General features: G+C 34.9%; 1 protein-coding gene across 1 annotated transcript in view; it reads left to right on the forward strand.

Moving 5' to 3' along the window:
• The window catches only part of LOC140155874 (DNA ligase 4-like), a 55,507-nt gene that overhangs the window by 28,549 nt on the left and 5,024 nt on the right, over window positions 1–21,934 (forward strand). The window contains exons 21-25 of the mRNA XM_072178868.1: window positions 1,498–1,644; window positions 13,042–13,220; window positions 13,822–13,870; window positions 14,370–14,531; window positions 19,622–19,765. Of these exons, the coding sequence (XP_072034969.1) occupies window positions 1,498–1,644; window positions 13,042–13,220; window positions 13,822–13,870; window positions 14,370–14,531; window positions 19,622–19,765 (681 nt within the window). The remainder of the gene's footprint in view (window positions 1–1,497; window positions 1,645–13,041; window positions 13,221–13,821; window positions 13,871–14,369; window positions 14,532–19,621; window positions 19,766–21,934) is intronic.

A 21,934-nucleotide genomic window follows, 5' to 3' on the forward strand; every position in this document is an offset into this window, starting at 1 on the left:
CTTTCTAAAAGTACACGTAAAGCAATTTTATGTTATGTAGACTGAAATGAGATATTAATTGAGAGCATGTATGCAATAAATAGTTCAAGCAGTTGTAGTGTAAGTAAAACTGTGATTATGACGATCTTCGTTTAAGGTGGCTGTGTACTCTCAGACATGCATGTAGTAAAAGTGCAATAACTTTGTAATTATTCAAGCATAAAACATATAAAAGTATACATTTTTATGAAGGCAAGACATCAATAAATCTTAATATAAATACAGATTTGGGGTAAAAACAACAATTTTTAAGAAAATCACAAAAAGAGAGTTTTTGGCAATATTTGTTAGGTACATCATAACAAAAAAACACTCTTTCCAAAATATTTTATTTTGTTTTTAGCTCAATCTTGAGGCTCCATTCCAAAAGCGGTTTTTTTATTTTTTGATATTGGCCTTATTTTTGAGATATTGACCATATAAGGCATCAAAATGAACTTTTAAAATTCAAAAACGCCTATTTGCACAAAATGATGCCCAAAATCGGAAATAGACCAAAATATAAAAAAATGAGAAAACCGTTTCTTGAGTCGCTCATGCTTTTTACGATGATTATATTTGCTTACCTATAGATGCTGTATTTATTGAGTTATCGTGTACCTAAAACGTCATTTTACCGAGAAAATGAACATTGAAATAATGGCCGTTGAAGTTTAAAGTGGTCACATTTTGCACGTTCATCGAATCTCACAGGAGAATGCGACAGTTTCCGTTTTTGTAACTTATATTACGTGAACATCGGGTAAATCCACAGCCCCTTGAGAAGTTTGAGCGAAATCCATTCATAACTTGATATTTAAATCGGGGGGAAAAAAAATAAAAAAACCCACATTTTATCAGCTAAAACGGAGCCATTTGACCACTAGGTTTTTGTGAAATCAGTGCTTCCGTGGTGTTTCCATAAGATGCCCGCGCATGTAGATAAGCGTCGCGTATCGCGTCGCGTATTTGTGCGTTAACAAATTGCGCGATACGCATAACGCGATGAGTTGTTGCAGCGTGTACCCTGGCTGGTACAACAATTTTTTCTTTCCTTTTCAATTTCAAACACGAGTGGAATAGTGAAATAAAATCCTTAAAATATTGCAGTTGGAGTTGACAAATCTGGATTTTCATTATTTGTATTTATAAAAAACATAACAAAGTACAAAAATATCAAAAAAACTCAATTTCGCGAAAGAAACAATGTGTATAGTACACAGCCGCGTTAAATGACAATAGCTTCCAGATGCATCAACCTATTATCTTCAGATTATTAGATCAATAAGTTAACATATGTCTCTTTCAATTTATAGAACAAAAACTAATGTCACATATCCCAGTACCAATCATTTTGATACACCCTGTATGAAAGTAATAACCTAATTATATCTTTAATATCTTTACTATAGATTATTTTGATGAAGTACTTGGGCAGATAATTGTGTACTAAATGTAAAACCATTGTATTCCTGACAGGTATCAGAAGGCAAGCTTGCCACAAAGTTTGCTGGGATGGATGAAGATGCACCATTGACAAAGAAACGCAAGACTGTTGCTAGGGTGGAGAGACCTGTAGCTGTAGCATCTCAGTACAGAGCAGCTGATGTGTCAGATGTCAAACAGGTATTGTCATACTCAACTTATAGTGTGTCTTATCACAAATTAAATGCAAATTATGGCTTATTGTGAATTTTGAGGGATCCAGTAGGAATCAAGAAAACTGGCATCGTTAAAATTCATTACTGTGTAGCCAAGACAGTATACTACATTAGCACTGGTTACTGTACAAGTTCATGTTGATGAAGCTCAATTTTCAACTTAAGGGACCGTTTAATATTTATGCCAGAGGGGGATAGGAGTTCTGAAGAAAAAAATTTTAAGCAATATTTTGCATTAATCCCTCACATCCGCTCAGAATTTGTGGATTTCCTCCTTGTTCAATTTTCTCAATTAAAAATTGAACCTTCCCCACTCATGGTTCAATTAAAAAATTCAGGTTACCCTTCCAAGAGCCCAAAAAAGTTCTGAACATGAAAACCTTATTTATATACTAGCATTGATCAAGTAACCCCAACACATCTTAAAATAGATGCCATGCTGCCCTCTGTTGAACAGTTATATGATAGAGGGAGCAATGGCTTCTACAGAAGACTTGATACTAGGGTAGCTATCATTATTTTATTTTAATGATACATTATTTTATTTTTGCTTCCTTTAATTTTCTTCCAAATTGAACTGTTTGCAAAATTATTGTAACCTTATCATTTACAACTGCATTCAATAAACCAAACTATTCCAAAAATATTTTTTTCTATTCCAGTCTTTTTGATTAAAAAAATATTATCCAGTTTTGAAATGAAACATACTAGCTAAATCCAAATCCTAATCCTTTAGCTAGTTCTTCTGTCAATAAAAGTCAAATTTTAATGTTTTGTTAATTTTTGGAAACAGGGCCAAAAAAATGTGTTTTTATGGTGTTTTTGTATGCTATGACACAATCTCAAAGACTTGTACAAAGACTAATTTCAAGTTATGCATTCTAACTTTTGGAAAATATATTTTCTAATCTTTTTCATAACCAGTTATCAAAAATAACATAAAATATTAAAATTATGAGGTAATGCTTGGCCTACGTGTATATTCAAGATTTTGATTGCTTAACAAATCTACAGGAAAACATACAAAATTGCATGTTTTTGGTCCATTTTCCTTCAAATTGTAAATATATTTTTAAATATTTTTATTAAAAATTTAGTGCTGTATATTTCTAGAATTGGAATTAGTTGCACACCATAGGCACATTCTAAATATTAGTTATAGCTGTGGAGAAAGGGTGATTGTTTATTTATTCATTTCTTTATTAAACTTTATTTTATATTACACTTTATTTATTTACTTTTTTAGAAGGATATCAAATTAAAACATCAAGGCCATACATGTAGCAGAGCTTTTTTGGTTTTGAAATCATCAGCTTTAGAACAGATCATTGTATTAAAAAAGTCTGTGTGGAAGTCAAAACTCAAAATCTCACTCTCAAGGAAGAAAAAAAGGTCTGGCAACATGAAATAAAGTATAAGCTCTCAGGGTTGAAACCATTACTGAAACCTTTTATGTTTGGCAACTCTTGCATCAAAGCATTAATCACTTACCTGGTGTTTTCATTGTGTATTTAGTTTTACCATTTGGTGTAGTGGTCTTCTCACTTCTCACCACTGCGGTTCAATTCCCCGCATTGCCACATGTGAGTTTGGTTGCCGATCCATACCCGTGCTCACAGATTGTTCTCTGTTGCTCCGGTTTTCCTCCTGCATCTAAGATCGGACCTTTCCCTATATCCCTATCCCATCATATTCAGTTGGCACCCCTTTAATTTAGTAGCCTCTGAGCACAAATATTGGGCTTTGTCTGGCTTCGGCCAAAATAAATAAATAAAATAAATAAAATGATGAATAATATAGACTGTATAAAAGAAACATGAAGGTTGATATATTGGCCTTTTTAAAGGCTAATGGACTATAATACTGACCTGCTATTTAATAAGATTTCCTGCATTTCAAAATCTATTAGTCAATAAATTTAGTATTGTATGATGGATCCCAAGGCTTATAGTTTATTCAGTAATCATAATTATCACCAATAATGCCATATTCACTAAGGTCATATCTTTTATTACAGCAAAATAACCAGCCTTGTTCCAACTAATTCTAATCACATTTTGACCGATATGCCATTAATTACCCTAACACACAACATCCATATCAAATAAAAGGCTGTGAAAGTAAAAAGGAACTTTTTAAAAGTTAAAAGATGGATGCTCATTGCACAATGCTTAATTCTTGTTAAAACTGGCCTTGGGTACAATTGGAAGATCTTTAGTATTGAATACAAATTGTCAAACTTGTTTGCAACCCTGGGTTCATATATCTATGCAACTGATTGATAACCCTGACCGTACTCTACTACAAAATGCTACTCTGCCTGGGTTCATATATCTATGCAGGCAACAGTAGCGTACCGTGGCCGCCCCTACCCCGGGGGGCTGAAGAAAATAAAATTTTGCCGCCCCTTCCTCAACAGCCCAAAAAGGTTGACCCAATTGGTTGTTTGAAGTGACTTTTTCAAATTTTCCGCCCTTTTTTTTCTTTAATAGTTCTTTTTGCCGCCCCGTCTTCTTCCGCTGCCCTTGTTTTTGCCGCCCCTTCTTCTTCTGCCGCCCCTTCGTTTTGGCCCCCCCCTACTTTGACCCAAAGCCCCCCCCAAAAAAAAAAAAAAATACGGGCAAGGTCTTAGGTAGGGTTTGAAGGTTTGGGTGTGTAAATTCACAAACCGGGGTGTGTAAATTAAAGATTTGTGTACAAAGTATAGGCCATGTGGGCAAAATCTGGGCATGTATTTACAAATTTAGGTGTGTAAAACACTCCCTACATGGCTGGCTTGTATGCAGGTGACTCTTAACCCTAACCGTACTCTACTACAAAATACTACTCTGCAAAGTGATGGCAACTCCAAGCATCCCATGTGATCCAATTTTGTAATCATTCAAAATCACATATACAAGAAAAACTGTTGGCAGGGTTATGGGTCACATGCTTGGCTAGCTAAACACTGTCTTTTCCTCCAAACCAGAGGGGTTAGCGGTTCAAAACTGGAGTGGAAAAAACAAAATGTTTCTTCATCTTCTTTCTTTCGTCCTTCCTTCCTTCCTCCTCGCCAAAAAGCAAATAGGTAGTTAGGGTTGAATTAAAATTCTTCCAAATATTAAGCCAAGCTGTTTTCATACATACTAATTGTAATTTCTCTGGCTTTGGATAACTGTCTAATGAAATTTATTAAATCAATATAATTTAGTATTTAGTTCTTGAAACCACATGGATGATAAATCTGAAAGGATCCTGTATTTAACCTTGAACAACATATATTTTTAAAAAAGTAATTTTTATTGAAAACACATTTAAAGGAGTGATACTAGCATCCTCTTTTTATGACATTTTTCAGTAGATATAAACGAAAAAAGCTTATTTCCAAAATTTCAGTTGATTCCGATTTTGCGTTTGCGAGTTATGCATTATTATGTGTATTACACTGCTCCATAGACAATGTGTTGTAATTTCGTTCTGGTATACCAGAACGAAATTCAAATTTCACAATATCTTAGCTAAACGAATTAATCTGCAAGAAATATTTTGTACATAAACATTATGTAGCCAGAGGTTTCCAGTGATATAAAAATCTCAACTTTTTGGAGGAAAGTGGGGGATGATGCTGTGGATCACGAAATGCCCTTTTAATGCCCTTTTAATGACCATGTTCAATACTATGTTCAATACTGTGTTAAAACACAGTATTGAACATAGACAAGTAAAAGGTCACTGATGTTTCCATGGTGCAACATAGATTGTGGGAGCCTTTTTTTGTATACATGTTTATTGTTTCCATAATTTATGACTTTGAACCAAAGTGCATGACCCAGGTGCATGACTGGTTGTACAAGAGAGTTAACATATGAAACAATCTGATCCTCCCGGGCCAAATTTTGAAATCAAGTTATTATCCTCATCAACCTGTATGCATCAAGTATACATGAATTTCAACTTGTACTACAGTATGTAGTTTTTGCTGTTTGATTTTTTTTATCTTGTTGTTTGTTCCTGAAGTAGAGCACTTTATCTGCTCAAAACATCAGTTTTTTTTCTGTCTGTTTGGTTTCATTTTCCTACTGGTGTGCACTGCACAGCACTTGTTCCAGTGCATCTGTACTGTGTATTCTTTGCTTGATTCCTGATAGTCCTTGTCATTTGTGCAGATATCTTTCTGTGGGTTTTAGAATTGGTCATTTGGGCTATTAAATTTTACCTACTTTGATTTTTCTTGTCTCTTTGCATTCTGTCTTTGTTTCCTCACATCAGTTTAGTATATGCCTTTCTCCTTATTTTGAATTGTGCTATAGCCCCGGGGCTATATCTAAAATCCTGACGTCCCTATCATAATTGGTTGTAAAGATAGAAGCATTGACAATGCCAATATTATTATGTATTATTTTATATTTTGGGCCTATCCTTGCCTGTACCTCAATTTCACAATTGCGGCCTTAATAGACTTTTTCCAATCAACATCGGAAATGTTCAGACTACCAGGCTATGTGCACCAGTTGTGTACGCATCATCATAATATGCTCGCATACGTTCACATAAGCACGCACCAGTGACACGCATTGCACAATCATGTCAACTAGCGTAAGTGCGGTGCCCAACATGTGCGTGATAACCCAGAATTATAAACTGGATCATCGTAAACAAATGGCTGCCCTTGGAGAACTTTGATATGAAAAGGTCTATTGGCTTGGTCTGATCACATCACATTTAATATAGGTCACAATTATATGAGTAAACATGTTCAACAATTGTTGTATTAAATCCAATAATTTTCACATATTTTAACAATTAAAATATATTATTATTGGTCTGACTTCCTTGAGATAACAATGCCAGGTGTCTGGTTTCCTTGAAATAACAATGACATACTTAAATGGTATTGAATAGTGATCAAATCAAATTAAAGGATATAAAAAATGTGTTTGTGACTGGAACTTAATGCAAAATATAAATTAATTATGTTATTGAAGGCCTATTCAGTGATTTGCTTATTCGGAAAATCATCAAAATCATCAAAATTCATTTTTTTGCACCTTTGTTAGTAGCATAGATGTGCTAACATAGCTTATGTCAAAAGCTGTGTATTGAAGAAAAAGTAGAACATTTTACACAAAACTGTAATATCTCTACTTAAGTTAGCTACATGCATTTGAATTGGGCTTCAGCATTATCAATACTGCTTGCTGGGTTTTTTTTTTTTTTCATTTTTGGCCAAGTTTTCATTTCAAAAATACTAAATAACAATTTAATGATTAATCCTTCACTTTTAAGCAATTTTGACACAATTTTAATTTTCATAAATGGATTGATCTTTAGTTCACAACGCATTAACCCTAACCCTCCTGTATACTGCAAAATACTACTTGATATATGCGCTGTTCGTGCATGCATCCCACGTGGTGTGATGACGCAATCGCCCTAAGTGATATATAGGCACGGTTTCGCTGGCCAGCGAAGCCCAAGACCCATGGCAAAGTGTCGCCGACCGAGTGCTTGGCATGCGAGGGGTCTCGGGTTCGAATCCCGCCCAGAACAAACAACTTTGTTCTTTCTTTTCTCTCTTTATTCTTTCCCTTGCCGTCGCCAAAAAGCCCTTAGGCGGTTAGGGTTAAGTTGCTCACCTGAAATTGTCAGTTATTGAACAGTGCTTGTCAGATCAGCAGAATGATCCAGTTTGTTGTTTAATATGATGACTTTTGACTTGTGAACTGGATCATACAACCAAACGTTGGATCCTTTATATATTTGATTACTAACAGATGACTTTTCATGCTAATTTTAATTTTTAACACTTCACTGGGATCACTGAATGGGCCTCCCAGCTTTAAGTACCATTAAATTTCCAGTACCTTTTAATGTTTGCACAACACTGTTGCTCACATGTCTTCTAAACAGTGGCGGTGCCAGGAATTTTTTAGGGGGGTGAGGGGGGCAAAGTGAATTTTGGGGAAGCAAAATCAACAAATTTTGTGGAAAATTGCTGTAGAAAGTGGAAATTTTTGTAATTTGGGGTTTTTAATGTGGGTGAACAAGCGTTCTGACTGAGGGGGGGATGTCTGAAACCGCATTCAATCGACAAACCATTCACCATTTTTTGTGTGTATGTGTATGAGATGCAATTTTACTTAGCAACTGTGGATGGTATATTTAATGGGCTATTCCATTTAATATCCACACTACTCCTGTGGTAGATTTTGGAAATATCTTCCACAAGGGGAGTATGAATTTCAAATGTAATTGGTCAGGGTTAATCATTTTGAACCCACACTCCCTCTGTATTATGGCTTTACCTATATCTTCCACAAATGGAGTAAGAATTTCAAATGGAAGATACCCAATTGTATATTCTATTCAAAACTCTTACTCCCTCTGTGGAAGACTTTAGCTAAATCTTCCACAGGGGGAGTATGGATTTTAAATGGAATAGCCCAATAGGTCGTATCTCGCAAATGCATTATAAATTCAATTGTGGTTGTTTGCAGACCTCCAAAACTGAGGACACCCCCCTTGGACTGTGGTCCACAGTTTAAATGTGAAATGTCATGTGCGTGTCCTCATTTGTCGATAAACACATACGCTGCAATGCATCCTAGTGCATGACACAATACACACGTTCCATTTTGTAGATTTAGTTGTGAAAATAAGAATAAACTTCCCAAACTTATGAAAAGTGTTTTGAAGAGTGCTGATATGTTTGTACATTTGAAACAAATGTAAATAAACAAAATGGTTTCATAAATTTAGTTATCACTTTTTGTAATCTCTTCAATTGAAGTCACCTAGGTAACCAGATTATGTGAATAAACATACAACAATATCAACAATCAACAATGATTGTGTGACCAACCATCATGAGTTGTAAACTTTAACACAGTTGCCGCTTGAGTGTGAGCCATAGCACCCTATTATGAAATCAAGCAAAAACAACCTGTCTGGTTAAATTTACTTCACTTTTTTCATTTCCCTTTATATGCTGAAATTCAAGTATACAATACTTTGCATTCAATGAAAAATTCCAATTAAGGGTGGTCTTAACCCTGGAATTATGGAAACCTTCGGGCTTCATAACTGCTAAATTATTAGTCTAAAGAATATAAAAGTATACATTTTTAGACTGGAAATGACTTGCTTAATCCATCTGTGAGGTCCAATTTGGGCCAAAATACTCATTTTGAGAAAATCCCAAAAACAGGTTTTTGGCCCAAATTTTTTTGTGCAACGTAACAAAAAAATTGTTTGGCCAAAAAAATTTTTTTATTAATTTTTAAAAACTAGATAAAAATATATAGGGACCTTTTTTTTATTTTATTGAATTTTGACCAACTTTGAGAAATTTGCACCAAAAATGGTAAAAAAATGCAAAATTTTCAAAAAAATCATAAAAAAGCCTGATTTTCGCACAAATTTCAAATATTTTTGGTGAAGTTGGTCAAAATTCAAAAAAATGAGAAAACGGTCCTAGAAATCAAACAATTTTTTTGTTACGTTGCACGAAAAATTTGGGCCAAAAACCCGCTTTTTGGGATTTTCTCCAAAATGAGCATTTTGGCCCAAATTGGACCTCACAGATGAATTCATCAAGTCATTTCCATTCTAAAATGTATACTTTTATATTCTTTAGACTAATAATTTAGCAGTTATGAGGTCCGAAAGTTTTCATAATTCCAGGGTTCAGACCAACCTTAAGCCATTTTCAAACTTTCTTTTTTAGATGAAGGGCCTATAATGATGCATGGCATTTTCTTATTATTTTCTTTATTTTGAAAGATATATTTGCCTACATCTCAAATTGAGAAAAATGGATATGAATTGTTTTTTGCATCTGAATTCTTCAAATTTGTACTTGATTAAAAAGTACAGAAATCAAGCCAAATGATAGGTTGTGTTGTTTGCTTTATAAAATAGATTTATTAACAAATGAAACAGATTGACTGTGTGTGTAACCTGCCTATAGCTCATCCTCATTCATATAGTTATATGGTTCAAACTCAAAGTAAAAAGTAAAAGTAAAGTATTTCAGGGAAAAAGTGTAGATTCCCAAGTTAAAATGTGTTTATTTTTTCCACATGCAATTGTGCTGCAGCAATACTCACAGGCCAAAGTGTCCATCTCTTTTTCCTAGGCAGACGTCCCTAGAACTTGTTGTGAGGGGTTCACGACTCTTCACTCACAACATGTCTGTTTCCCAGCACTACACACCAGTATTTAGCAAGGTGATGGGAGCACTGGTCTTGTTTTTGGGTCATTATATTTTCTCTTTCTTCTGGATGAGTTGGCACAGGTATCTATGATGGTGCATGGATGGGGGCACTGGTCTTGTTTAAAGTTATTATATTTTCTCTTTCTTCTGGACGGGTTAACACAGGTATTTATGATGGTGCATGGATGGGGGCACGGGTCTTGTTTATTTTCTCTTTCTTTTGGATGGGTTGACAGGCAGGTAGTATTTAGCAAAGTTCATGGATGAGAGCATTGGTTTTTCTTTGGCTGATATTATCTAAATCTGTGTGACTAATGGTAAAATCCACTTTGTAATGAATTCATGCTTAGACAGCAAATGAACCAGCAACTGGAACAGAAGCATGCAACAACTAAGGCATGACTAAACCTGGGCTTTAAACCACAATAAAAAGTATCAAGGGTTCAAATTTTGTCCAAAAAGGAGGAAAATGGTAACAATAACCAGGCAATCTATAGTTATTAAGGTTTTTTTTATCAAAAGATGTCTAAGTTTGACTGAATATTCTTGATGAGCACTATCAGGTTTGCACAAAAATACCTTAAAACTTGGTATACAGATACTATGACTCATTATGAGATTGAAAACCATGGCCGGGTGTGGCCGTTGCTTGATCTGCATCAATGTTTTTTAAGGACGTGCACAGTGTTGAAGATGTTAGTATCTGGTATTACCAGGTATATCCTGTTGTCAGTTCACTCAGTCTACTGCAACTGCCCTTGACTAAGAGTTGTAAAGAAGTGTTACTTTAAGAGTTGTAAAAAAGTTACTTTTTAGGTATTTTTCATTGGAATCATCCATTCAAATTTAACAGATTTGAAATCCTGACAAAATGTGTTTTCTAACAAGGTATACTTTTGCAATCAGTAGTTTGGGTGAAAGCTTTTTGAAATATAATCAGAAATACTAAAAAAGGAGCTGATGTTTTGACAAATTGCAAGATGTGACACAAAAGGGCAAACTCAATAGTTTTATCCCAAGTTAAAACAAAACAACAAGATTGTTTACCTGCTTTGTGTATGGATGATTTGACTATTTATTTGATAAAAGGTACTTAACTGCAGGGACATAGCTACATTGAGGCAAGTGAAGCAAGTGAAGCAATTTCCTCTGATGGGGTTACCTGAATGGTTGACTCAATTTGAAATCTACACCTGTGTGGGAGATTATGGACATATCTTCCATAGGGATGTGTGGATTTCAACTGGAACAGCCCAGTTACCTTGACCTTGATGTGTACTGCACTCATTGGTTAGTAGATGCGTGCATGCTGGGCACACCACTCTTCGCCATACATACATTCTCCCAGCCACATTTCCCTAACATAATATGAAATTTAAAAAAAGAAGGCAATTTAATTAGGCAGAGGCGGGGCTCGAACCCACGCTGCACTGCGCCGCTATTATGTATACCATATGACCAGCGCCTTAGCCCGCTCGGCCATGAAGGACTTGATAGTGTCATCGTGAAAATTTAAACATATAATATTAATAAATCGCAACTTCATTACTACATCATATTTTGGAATTTTATCTGCTTAAAACATTAATGTGTATTATAATAAAGCTACCATTATTTATATTGTTGAATTCTCAAGCGCATAGAGACAATTAATACGAGGGTCCTATGCATAGACCTACATACACAATACATAAAATCGATTTTGATATCGGCCACATGCTCTGCTGTGCATGTGGTTTCCCGCAAGTTGGAGGAAGTTGTATTACAAACTGCATCCGAACTCCATTTTGAAGCAAATGCTTTTGACAAGGCATTGGATTGTTCCAGTTTGCATCCAAAATCCACATTAGACCCCTAATTTTATTTACGAAATCAAAAGATTAGATTATCATAACAACAAAACGGTAATCTTTTGTGGGGTCTAATGTGAAAATTACATTAAAAAATTACAGTTTTTACAGAATTTATTTTCACTTAATTCCAAAAAAAATGGCGTATATAAGATTGAAATAAATTCTCTACCTTCTATACTAGATCAATTGTGACGCAAGTTGTTATCAAATATTGTTATGATAGATGTACAGTTAATATTCATATATTCCATTACCTATCTGATGGTACAGTTTTTACACAGAAAATATTTATATGAAAAACCTGCCACTCGGCAGGGTTGCCGTGACCTGTGCAATAATTACAATTAAATTTGTTCTTATTCTAACAGCAAGCATTTCTAAAATGCAGTATGGCGAAATGTGGTGTACATGCTGGGGTAATATTTGACTCATATACAAACAATAGTTTAACTTGATTATTGTGTCGTGGTAAAGAATATGATTTTGATTGCTTGATTGATTTTGATTTGGTTTGATTTGTTTATGTTTCAAGCAAAAAAGTGCATTGGAACATCTGGTAGATTATGTTTCCAAACATGAATTTTGGGAACCGTGTGAAACTTTCTCCTTCATCAGTTTTTAAAACAAGTTTTTTGGTTTCCCACAAATTGTAGGTTTGGGAGTGTAGGAGTAGTGGTGGAGGGTGTTGTTAGGGGTGACAAGATTATTTGGGCAAGCTAAAAGGGGAGCAGGTAATATTTGGCAAACCAATTGGACATTCCCAGTGTGCATGAACAGGATGTAGACGGATCTGATAAAATGTGAATCGGCTCAGGTTATGTCATATCAGTAACTTTAGACCCTATACTGGGTCTCATCCCAAGTTGAGAGTAATGCTATGTTGGATATCATAGTAGCAGATTCAAATCGCTCGTGCTAACCTAGGCTAATCCCGCAGGGTGTATACACATACGCATAGAAGGCCAATTTGTCCGTACACTGGCGACGTAAACGCACTGACTCGAGTCTGCCACTACAATATCCAACATGACGTTACTCTCAAGTCAACTTGAGACACAGTATAGGAGAAATGCCCAAAAAACTCAGTACTACTGTGCATTTTGGCATCCAGAGCTATTAAACCCTGTAGCCAATTTGACCCAAGACTGAAAGAACTGATCTGCAAATACATTACTAGTGGTCATGCTCAAGCAAGCTCAAAGGGAAAAACATGGAAAACAAGAACAAGATGATGACAAAGTTGAGATGTCTTGTTTCAAGACTAGTATCAACCCAAATCTCATTTTATACACACTTATATGTTTCCTCTATTCAGGTATCTAAAATATTTGAAGACAAAGAATTCTGTGTTGTGAATGGTCCAAGTTCTCACCCCAAGACCTTACTGGAGAAAAGAATTGCTGAATGTGGTGGGCAAGTTGTTCAGAATCCTGGTAGTGACACATTTTGTGTGCTTGCTGACAAGGTCAATCTTAGGGCCAAGAACATCATAAGGTAGGCATGTCTGAAAAACTATGGAATCCAGGAAGGTCTTTCCAGGGAATTTGGCTTATCTTCCCAGGAAATGTACATGATTTTCTAGACCTAAAGATAGGTCCGGTCTTATGATAGTGACCTATTATATGATATAAAAATGAGCATATCAGTCCCTCTTGTTTGAACATAAATTTGTTATCTAAGGAAGTGATCCAAAAATTTAAAAGCTCATCAGCAGATGTCATAAAGAATGGTATAATATGCATGCATAAGTTTTAGACAGTTCATTTGTTAATTGCCATTCTTGTTTAGCAATAACAATCAGCAAGAATGATATTTTAGCATTCTATGTGTAAACGTTGTTTCAAACATTTGGTAAGCTAAACAGGAGTGTTTTATATCACTATGATAATTGCAGATTAGCAGTCAGTGTTGCTATTCTTTGATATTATGGCTATTGTCAGTTCCAGTGCCTTCATAGATGTCAAACCTAATTAGTATTCAAAATAAAGTCCAAATAAAGAAACAAAGAGCCACATAGCCTTGTTAGCCCATAAATAACACATTTATGCATAAATGTGTGATGAAGATATTGCAATCTTCTTTTATTATTTTCCAGTTCTGAGGTTTATGATGTTGTGAGAGTGTGTTGGCTGCTGGAATGCTTGGTAAGTTTGGGCAAGGTGCACATCATTCCTTTATGATTGGATTCATTATCTGATACACTTTGTACCTAATCACAATAATCTTTTGTGTTTAGTATTTGTAATTGGTAGTGATATCAGTTATGGTGGTTTGATGGTAGAATTGCTTAGAATATGTTTTGTTATATTAATTAGTTCCTTTAAGTACTTCGGTATCAAAGATAAAAGATCTTGTGGGTTAAAAAAACTTGTGGAATGTTTCACTTAAAAGTATTGCTTTGTAGGACTAGGATATGTATTTTAACTTAGGTTTGAAGCCATTAGTTAATTTGAAGTAAATTTATTCCTGGTAACAAAATTAGTGCAGCATATGAAAAACAAATCAAAACATTTGGTCTTTCCGTCAGTGGTTAATCAAGCATCATTATAATTGATACTTCAAAATGAATGAATGAACGAACAAACGAAGGAACGAACAAACAAATGAATAAATGAATGAAAATGAACTTGTTTTGTTTTTCAGGATGCCAAGCAATGTTTGCCATGGCTCCCCTCACACATGATACACACATCTCCTGATAGTGCTGCTGCATTTGCTTTGCAATATGATCGTCATGGTGATAGCTATACTGCTGATGTCACAGTAGAGAAACTCAAACAAGTTTTGAACAGTGTGCAACAAGAGGTAAGCATCTGGTTGTTTTGTTTGATTTCTTTTGTTGTTGCTACTTCAGATTCTCCTTCTTTCATTAATTTTAGCCATTTGCATTAGCATGCCACATCAGTTTTAATGCAGGTAGCACCGTAGTAGGGTTGGATAATTAAAGTGGAAAATAATTGTTCTTTTGGAATGTGGTTTGTCTTGCAAGTATGGTTTCTTCTAGTCATGGATTTTAACTTCTTAGAGGTATATTTACAGATTTACCAGTGTAATCATTGTGTGCATGTGTTTGCATGTATGAAGATATTTGGTTGTATATCTATGTATTACTCTAACTTAAATGATAAAAAACAAAAATATTTTTGCTGATAAAGACAAGTTTCTCCTTCATGTGTATGATTCATTGTCATTTTAGTGTGACATATTGATAGCTTGTACAAACAAGCATTGTGACTTTGGTTCATGGTTTAAACCACGTAATGATCAGCCCTGGAGATTCCCATTTGTCAACCACAAATGTTCTAGAAAGTCGGTATGTTCACTTTTCTTCAAAATGGACAGCTAAATAAATTATCCTCAAACTAAACTTGACAATGATATATATGTAATATGAAAAGTCTCTATTGCTTATTTAGCAAGGTAATAAATATCAATAAATGGGTTGAAAATGTCTTTTGTTTTCTCTATTATATTGTTTACTGGAAAAACTAGGGGTGCCGACATTCTGGCACATTTTTTGCAGACGGATGGTCTGCCATTGCTCTAAATAGGTGAAATGTGATTTGTAGGTTATTGGGACATCTCTGGGTTTGTTGGTACAAGGTTAACCTGGCAGGCACTAGAGTTGTGAGGTATCAGTGTACTTTTCCCCTCCAATGGTGACAAGTAAACATGACAATGGGTTATTCCAGTTGAAATCCATACACCTATGGAAGATATGACCTTAATCTGAGTCTCCCACACAGGGGGTGTAGGTTTCAAATGGAGTCACCCATTCAGGTAACCCTGTTTGAAATTCACACTGCCTGTGTGAGAGATTAAGGTCATATCTTCCATGTATACGGAATTCAACTGGAAAACCATTAATGTAAGCAGTCTCCTATTTAAGTCATTGCCACCTACCTTAGTGGATGATATTAATGTTAAGGTGTGGTTAAAATTGGTGATAGATTTATTTGTTGTATTTGCATGTGCATGTCTGTTTTTCTTCTGTAACATGAAGTCCTTGTATCTAAGCAACTGGTACATGTATATGTATGCAATCTTGTAAGATTTGCTCAAGAAGAGTCCCTAATTTTGTTCTCAAACTTTCCATTACAAAGACTTGTGCTGCAAAAAGAGAACATTTTTAATTCAATCAGCTTCAATGTTCTTGAGCATACCACATAATGAGACTTGTCAGGGATTTTTTCAAATAATATTTATATTTGAAATTTAGTTTTATCATTTTGCCCCCCCTCCCCCAGCTGGATTTAGCCATGAATAAGATTTTTAAGTGGACCTTGACCTGAGCAGTGAGGCTAGAACTGAATAAGTACTACATTGTACAGTGCTTAGATTTGCCAGACACAGAACACAAAAGGGGGATATAGTATACTGCTATGGTGGATGAACATAAACAGGGAATTTAACATGATATCGGGAATTGCCTCTCACGCATGATTGCACACAGTGACGTGGGCCAAGTCGAACCTCATGTCTAAAATAATAACTGATATAGGTCAATATCCTTCCCGACATGCTTAGTAGCCAAGTCCGTAGAAGATTTATTATTCTTGTGATCCACACACTATGTACACATATACATTTGGCCACATTTTATTATACGATAAATCCTAATTTATTAAACATGGTAACAAATATTCTCTAGCAAATCGGTTATGCGATCGAACTGGTAGGCATATTATAAATTTTGGATATTAAATATCTTCCTGACCAGCCAGAATATGGTATGGGTGGTTGAACGTGGAGGGCTGGCTTATTATTATGATGACGCTATCTGCGCATGGTCAAAGACGATTCCTTACTAGCCACAGACTGTCTGCTGGAATTAGTTACAAACCATATAATGAACAAAATGGCTGTTGGGAGGACCTCATGTCTTCGCATCAACTGTGACCTTTAGTCCCCGACATTGCCCTTATGAACTCACATCCTCCTGACATAAACTAGTAGTCTGTCTGGTCATTCAGATCAGTGATACTCATTGGGGTTAAAATCAACACAGTCATCATTTGGTGGCATCATAATATTGCAGATCTTGATATACATGTAGTGGAATGTACAGTAAATCATGTTATGTTATGCAAAATACAGTAAGCAAAAGAATTAAGGCACCAGTTATGTTCACCCTTCTGTATATCCTAACCAAAGATATATGTCAAATATGTTAAAATTAAAACTAGCAGCCAATACCTGATTTAAGATAACTGGTACCTTAATTGATTTGCAGACTGTATAATATTTAAGAAATAAAGGGTAATGCATGATCCTTTACACGAAAATAATGTGTCGAGGCAGTAAAACGTAAATAATGGGTGAGGCGAGCCGAACCCATTATTTAAACGTTTTACTGCCTAATAGCGTATGCACATTCCAATAACACAACCTAACATTCCATTCTCCCCTATAAGCAGGTATGCACATACAATAACACACCCCTGACATTCCATTCTCCCCTACATAAGCAGGAGTGCTGTGCGCTCTGCTGTGCGTTGTGATGATAGAAGAACATAAAGTTTGTTGCCCTTGACACTTTATCGCTAATTAATGGTCTGTCACGTGACGCGTTTCAACAAATCACAGTGCGCAATTTTGAATAATGGGTCGTGGGGGTAATAGAATAATGGATAAAGAAAAGTACAATATATTCAACAGAAAAGTACAGAAAATAATCTTTATATCAAGTACAGTGTATCAATTGGTTCTAGTATAATCTGAAAACAATACAATGAATAGATGAAATATAAAGTATAAATAATCTTCATGATATATATTAATAAATATAAATGTAGGCCAACATAATATTTCACACAATATACCAAGTTGAATGTGTCTATGGCTTTAATCAGGCATGAATATTAAAATGATTATTGATGAGGTCCCTGCTGAGCATAGGGTGCAGAGACCTTTTTTAGTTTAAGTAAAACATGTAAGCAAACAAGCAGAAAATGTGACTATATGAAATAGAAAAGAAAGTAGGGAAGGAGGGAGAGAGAGTTAAATAGATTATAGGTACAGTCTGTCAACTCAGAAGTACAAAGTAAATAGACCTCGGAAACTGGAGGTATGAGAATAATTATGCGTGTGCAAATGCTTCTTTGGCGCACCAACTGCTGCGCGATTTGTACTTGGTGAGCGCACTACGCTCTTTATTTTTAACATGCAGTGCGTGTGACACAAAGTATCAACCCCCGATGCCACAGATTTACTTTGTACTTCTGAGTTGATGGACGTACTGATGATAGTTTTCTTGAGGTTGACTTAGAAGGATGCATAGGATGGAGAATTTTTGATGGAAGGTTGGAATGGAAGTTCTTGCCACATTTTGGGCCCCTAAGATATGGAGGTGTTACAGTATGGGTGTGGGTGTGATGAAAGTATCATGAGCATGTCTAGTGTTGCAGGGCTGGTCAAGAGTGCAAGTGTTACACCTTTCTCAACTTTCCTGGTTACACATAGAAGGTCTGGTGGAACGAGGTTATATTGATACATAGATGTCTTGAACTGTAAGTGTGTGTAGAGAAGAGAAGAGGAAGTCAGTGTGGGCCAGCCAGGGAGATTATGTACAGGTCCTAATAACTCTCTTTTGGAGAAGAAAGAGTGATTCATGGTAGCTGTTATTGGGGTCAGTCCATAAAGAGCACCATAAGAAAGATAGGGAAGGACTAGAGAGTTATAAAGTGTGATAAGTTATTCAAGGTAAATGTTATTCTGGTCAGCCTATATAAAAGCACCATAAGAAAGGTAGGGATTGTAAAGTGTGATAAATGAGTGGGAATGAAGAAACTGATGGACCTTAAGTACGGCACTATTGTATTTAGAGACAATATTGGTATGTGCTGAATGTGTGAGTGTCAAGAAAGATTGTGATCTGTAAGTAGGCCCAATAATTTAGTTGTATTAACATTTTCAATTGGAGTATTCTCAATTTTAATTTCATCAGTGATGTTAGGTAAATTACTATGTTTATTTTTCTAAACAATATTGTTAGTTTTCTTTATATCTAATGATAGTTTATTTAATTTGAACCAGTTTGATATTATGTTTAGTTTTTATGTTTAGTTCAATGATTTTTGTGTCATGGTGGGAGAAGAAAATACTTGTGTCCTTGGCAAATGATGTGGAATATGGAATGGATGAGTAAGATAGATCATTAATGTAAATTGATTATGTGTAAAAGAATTCCACTAATGGATGGAATAATTAGTTTTGGTACTAGGATGTTGCTAATGCCATCATGCATCATTACCACTGCTATGGCTATTTTTAAATTTTGATATTAATTTGATGATCTCATCTGGAGACATTGGAAAAATAAGCTGTTAGGATTATTTAATAAACATAAAGAGTGTTTGAAATCAGGTGCATGAGGGATTTTATTGCAAGTGTTTTTCCAGTATTACCAAAAAATGAATTGAAATTACCAGTAATTTGTTCATTGTGTGTTATTTTAATATCATCTTTATTCATGGATTTTTTATTATGACTTAGTAAGTTATGTGCTTGTATACAATGTTCTATTATTCTTGCACTCCCCAGGAAATCAGAAAATTCAAAATCAGCTTCAGACATCATAAAATTATTGAGCTGATTTGGAATTATTGGGTTTTAAATGTACTTGTCCATACAACATTTTCAAAGGATATTCATGCCAAGTTAAAATTAATTTCAGAAGCTATAAAGATCTTTCTTCAAATGACATAAAGAGATCATAAACTTGTTTATAGTACTATTAGAAGTATAAGCTTTGTTCATATGCCTGCAAAATAAGTAATAAGCATAACTCAAAAATAATTTTGTTATTTGTCTATTCATCAAGAAAGGTGTTTAACCAGATATTACTCAAATTTAATTGTGTTATTTCTCATTGAATTTGTCTTCTTTTTTTAAAGGAAATAAAAGACTCTGGCAGATTAAGTTCGGAAGCTATAGCAGAATTTGAGAATGAATACTACCCAGACGAGTCCCCCCTTGGCCTCTTTCGTCTGTGCAATGTGTACCTAGATTCTTGTCTTGTCATAGGAGACCAGTCAACTGTAAGTTGTACAAATAAATTGTAATGTCCATCTTGCAAAAATAGACATTTTCATTGCTATTCTTCAGTTCAAGGAAACTTGAACTTTTGCACTCTCTGAGGTTAATGGGCTATTGAAGTTGAAATCCACACCCCTATCTCTCACACAGGGGGTTTAGATTTTAAATGGAATCACCCATTCAGGTAAGGCTATATTTAAAAAATCTTTTTGTCTCAAAGATCCTGTGGGCAGTATTTTTTTAAATAAAATCCTGCGCATTAGGTTAATTAATATAAAGTCTTTTTTTTTCATTCAAAAAAATTTCAACAAAAAGCCAAAAAACTCAAGATACGGTCTGTATTTGTGATTTATTTCTCTAAACAGTCATACAGCACATCGTATATATGGATGTCACAGTATCAAAATGCATAACGGCCACCTTGACAAGAACTTCGAAATTCTATATTAAAAAAAAATTAGGTTTTCAGAAGCTGAAGGGTTTTGAGACAAAATATTTATTTAATACAGCATAACCTCATGTGAAATTCACACTCCCTGTATCTGTATAGAAGATTAAGGACATGTCTTTCATGGAGGTTTATGAATTTCAACTGAAATAACCCAATGTGAAATTACAGACACACAAATGTTTCATTGTTAGTAGATTTTTATTAAAAATACAAAATGAAACTAAAGAATAGACATGGAACTATAAAAGTGCCGAAAGTATGCCAAAAGTTATCACCAAAATCTAATGACAGTCTTTTGGAGTTGTACTTTCAAATGACATTTTATTGTCTAAATCAATAAGACCAGTTAGCCACTGTACTTTTTTGCTGTGGTATGCATACAAATTATAAAACTAATTGGGAGAAAAGGCTGTATCCAACTTTCTACTTCTTTATTAGATACATAATTGTCCCCTGCCAGGAAGAAGATCATGCAACAGTATTTTTTTCACCTTCACTTTTTTAATTCCATTTAAGCAAACTGATTATTTCTAGTTAATTCCATTACGGCATCTTTGTTGGGTAGAATTTTGAGCCTTTAATCCTCATAAACAGTATTTGAAGCATTTGGATTATCATAACTAGACATATTTGATTTTATTTGAGTAATTAAAGTTAACTATTGATATCTTCTGAGGTCAGGATAAGTTCATGAATAAAGCAGGGTCAATATATTGATTGCTTGGAGCACAAAAAAGCAAAGTGGTTTTTCAAATCAACCTTTTACACTTGACTATGAGCATTGTGATATGTACAGGTAAAGCCATGGGCATTGGACATTTAAGAAATTTATGTAGTGCTGTTACTTACAAAATTCTTTCAAAAATGTGTGACACCCTTGACTCTACACATTATTGCTCATTGTCCAGTGTACAGCATGCGACTGCTTGTGCCCCAACAAGTTGATGAAGATATTATTTGGTAGAGAAATGGTAACATTTAACAGCATGCGCTGATAATGATTAGACATTTTGGTTTCAATTTGTGTGGAGCACTGCTATTTTTAGAACGTAGAGTAATGCCAGACAAAAAAGATATAATGTAATTTGAAAATCTGGCGATGTTCCAAAGAATCATTTATCTAAAACACACTATTATATAAAAGTCTCAAAGGTTGAGGTCTTCATTGTAATAAAAGGACATTTCCAAAAGGTTGTTTCTCCAAACATAGTAAAACTCTTTTGGACAAATGATGCATTTGGAATAATCATTTGGAACAAAAACCTGTTGGAATACTACAACCCTGGACAAAAGGGTTGGAATGAAATTAGTACGGTATTGCAAATGAGCCCCCGTTCCCCCCGATCAATGTTGAATCCTGACATTTTGTTCATGTGCGCTCAGTAGTACCCAACATTGATTGGTGGGGCAGGGGGAGGTATTGGGGGTGAGGGTAATGTTTAGACTTGACACTCAAGAAAGTGCCATTTCATCAACTCTAGAAACAACGAAAATATGGCCATTACAAGGTGCACATTCTATTTTTCATTCCAACCTATTTTGTCTTGCATTGTAGTCTCTGTACTCCATAAATATCATGCTCATGCATAGGCTAGCCAAAAGTGATTCAAACAGGCCTGATGACAATGTATGTTACATGGAATGTAGTATGCAGGTCCTACAAATGACCTTCCAACAAACAATTTCTTACTCTTTCTGTAACTTTTGCCAAAAGAAATTA

This window comes from Amphiura filiformis, chromosome 6 (assembly GCF_039555335.1).
Source record: "Amphiura filiformis chromosome 6, Afil_fr2py, whole genome shotgun sequence".
Lineage (NCBI taxonomy): Eukaryota > Metazoa > Echinodermata > Ophiuroidea > Amphilepidida > Amphiuridae > Amphiura > Amphiura filiformis.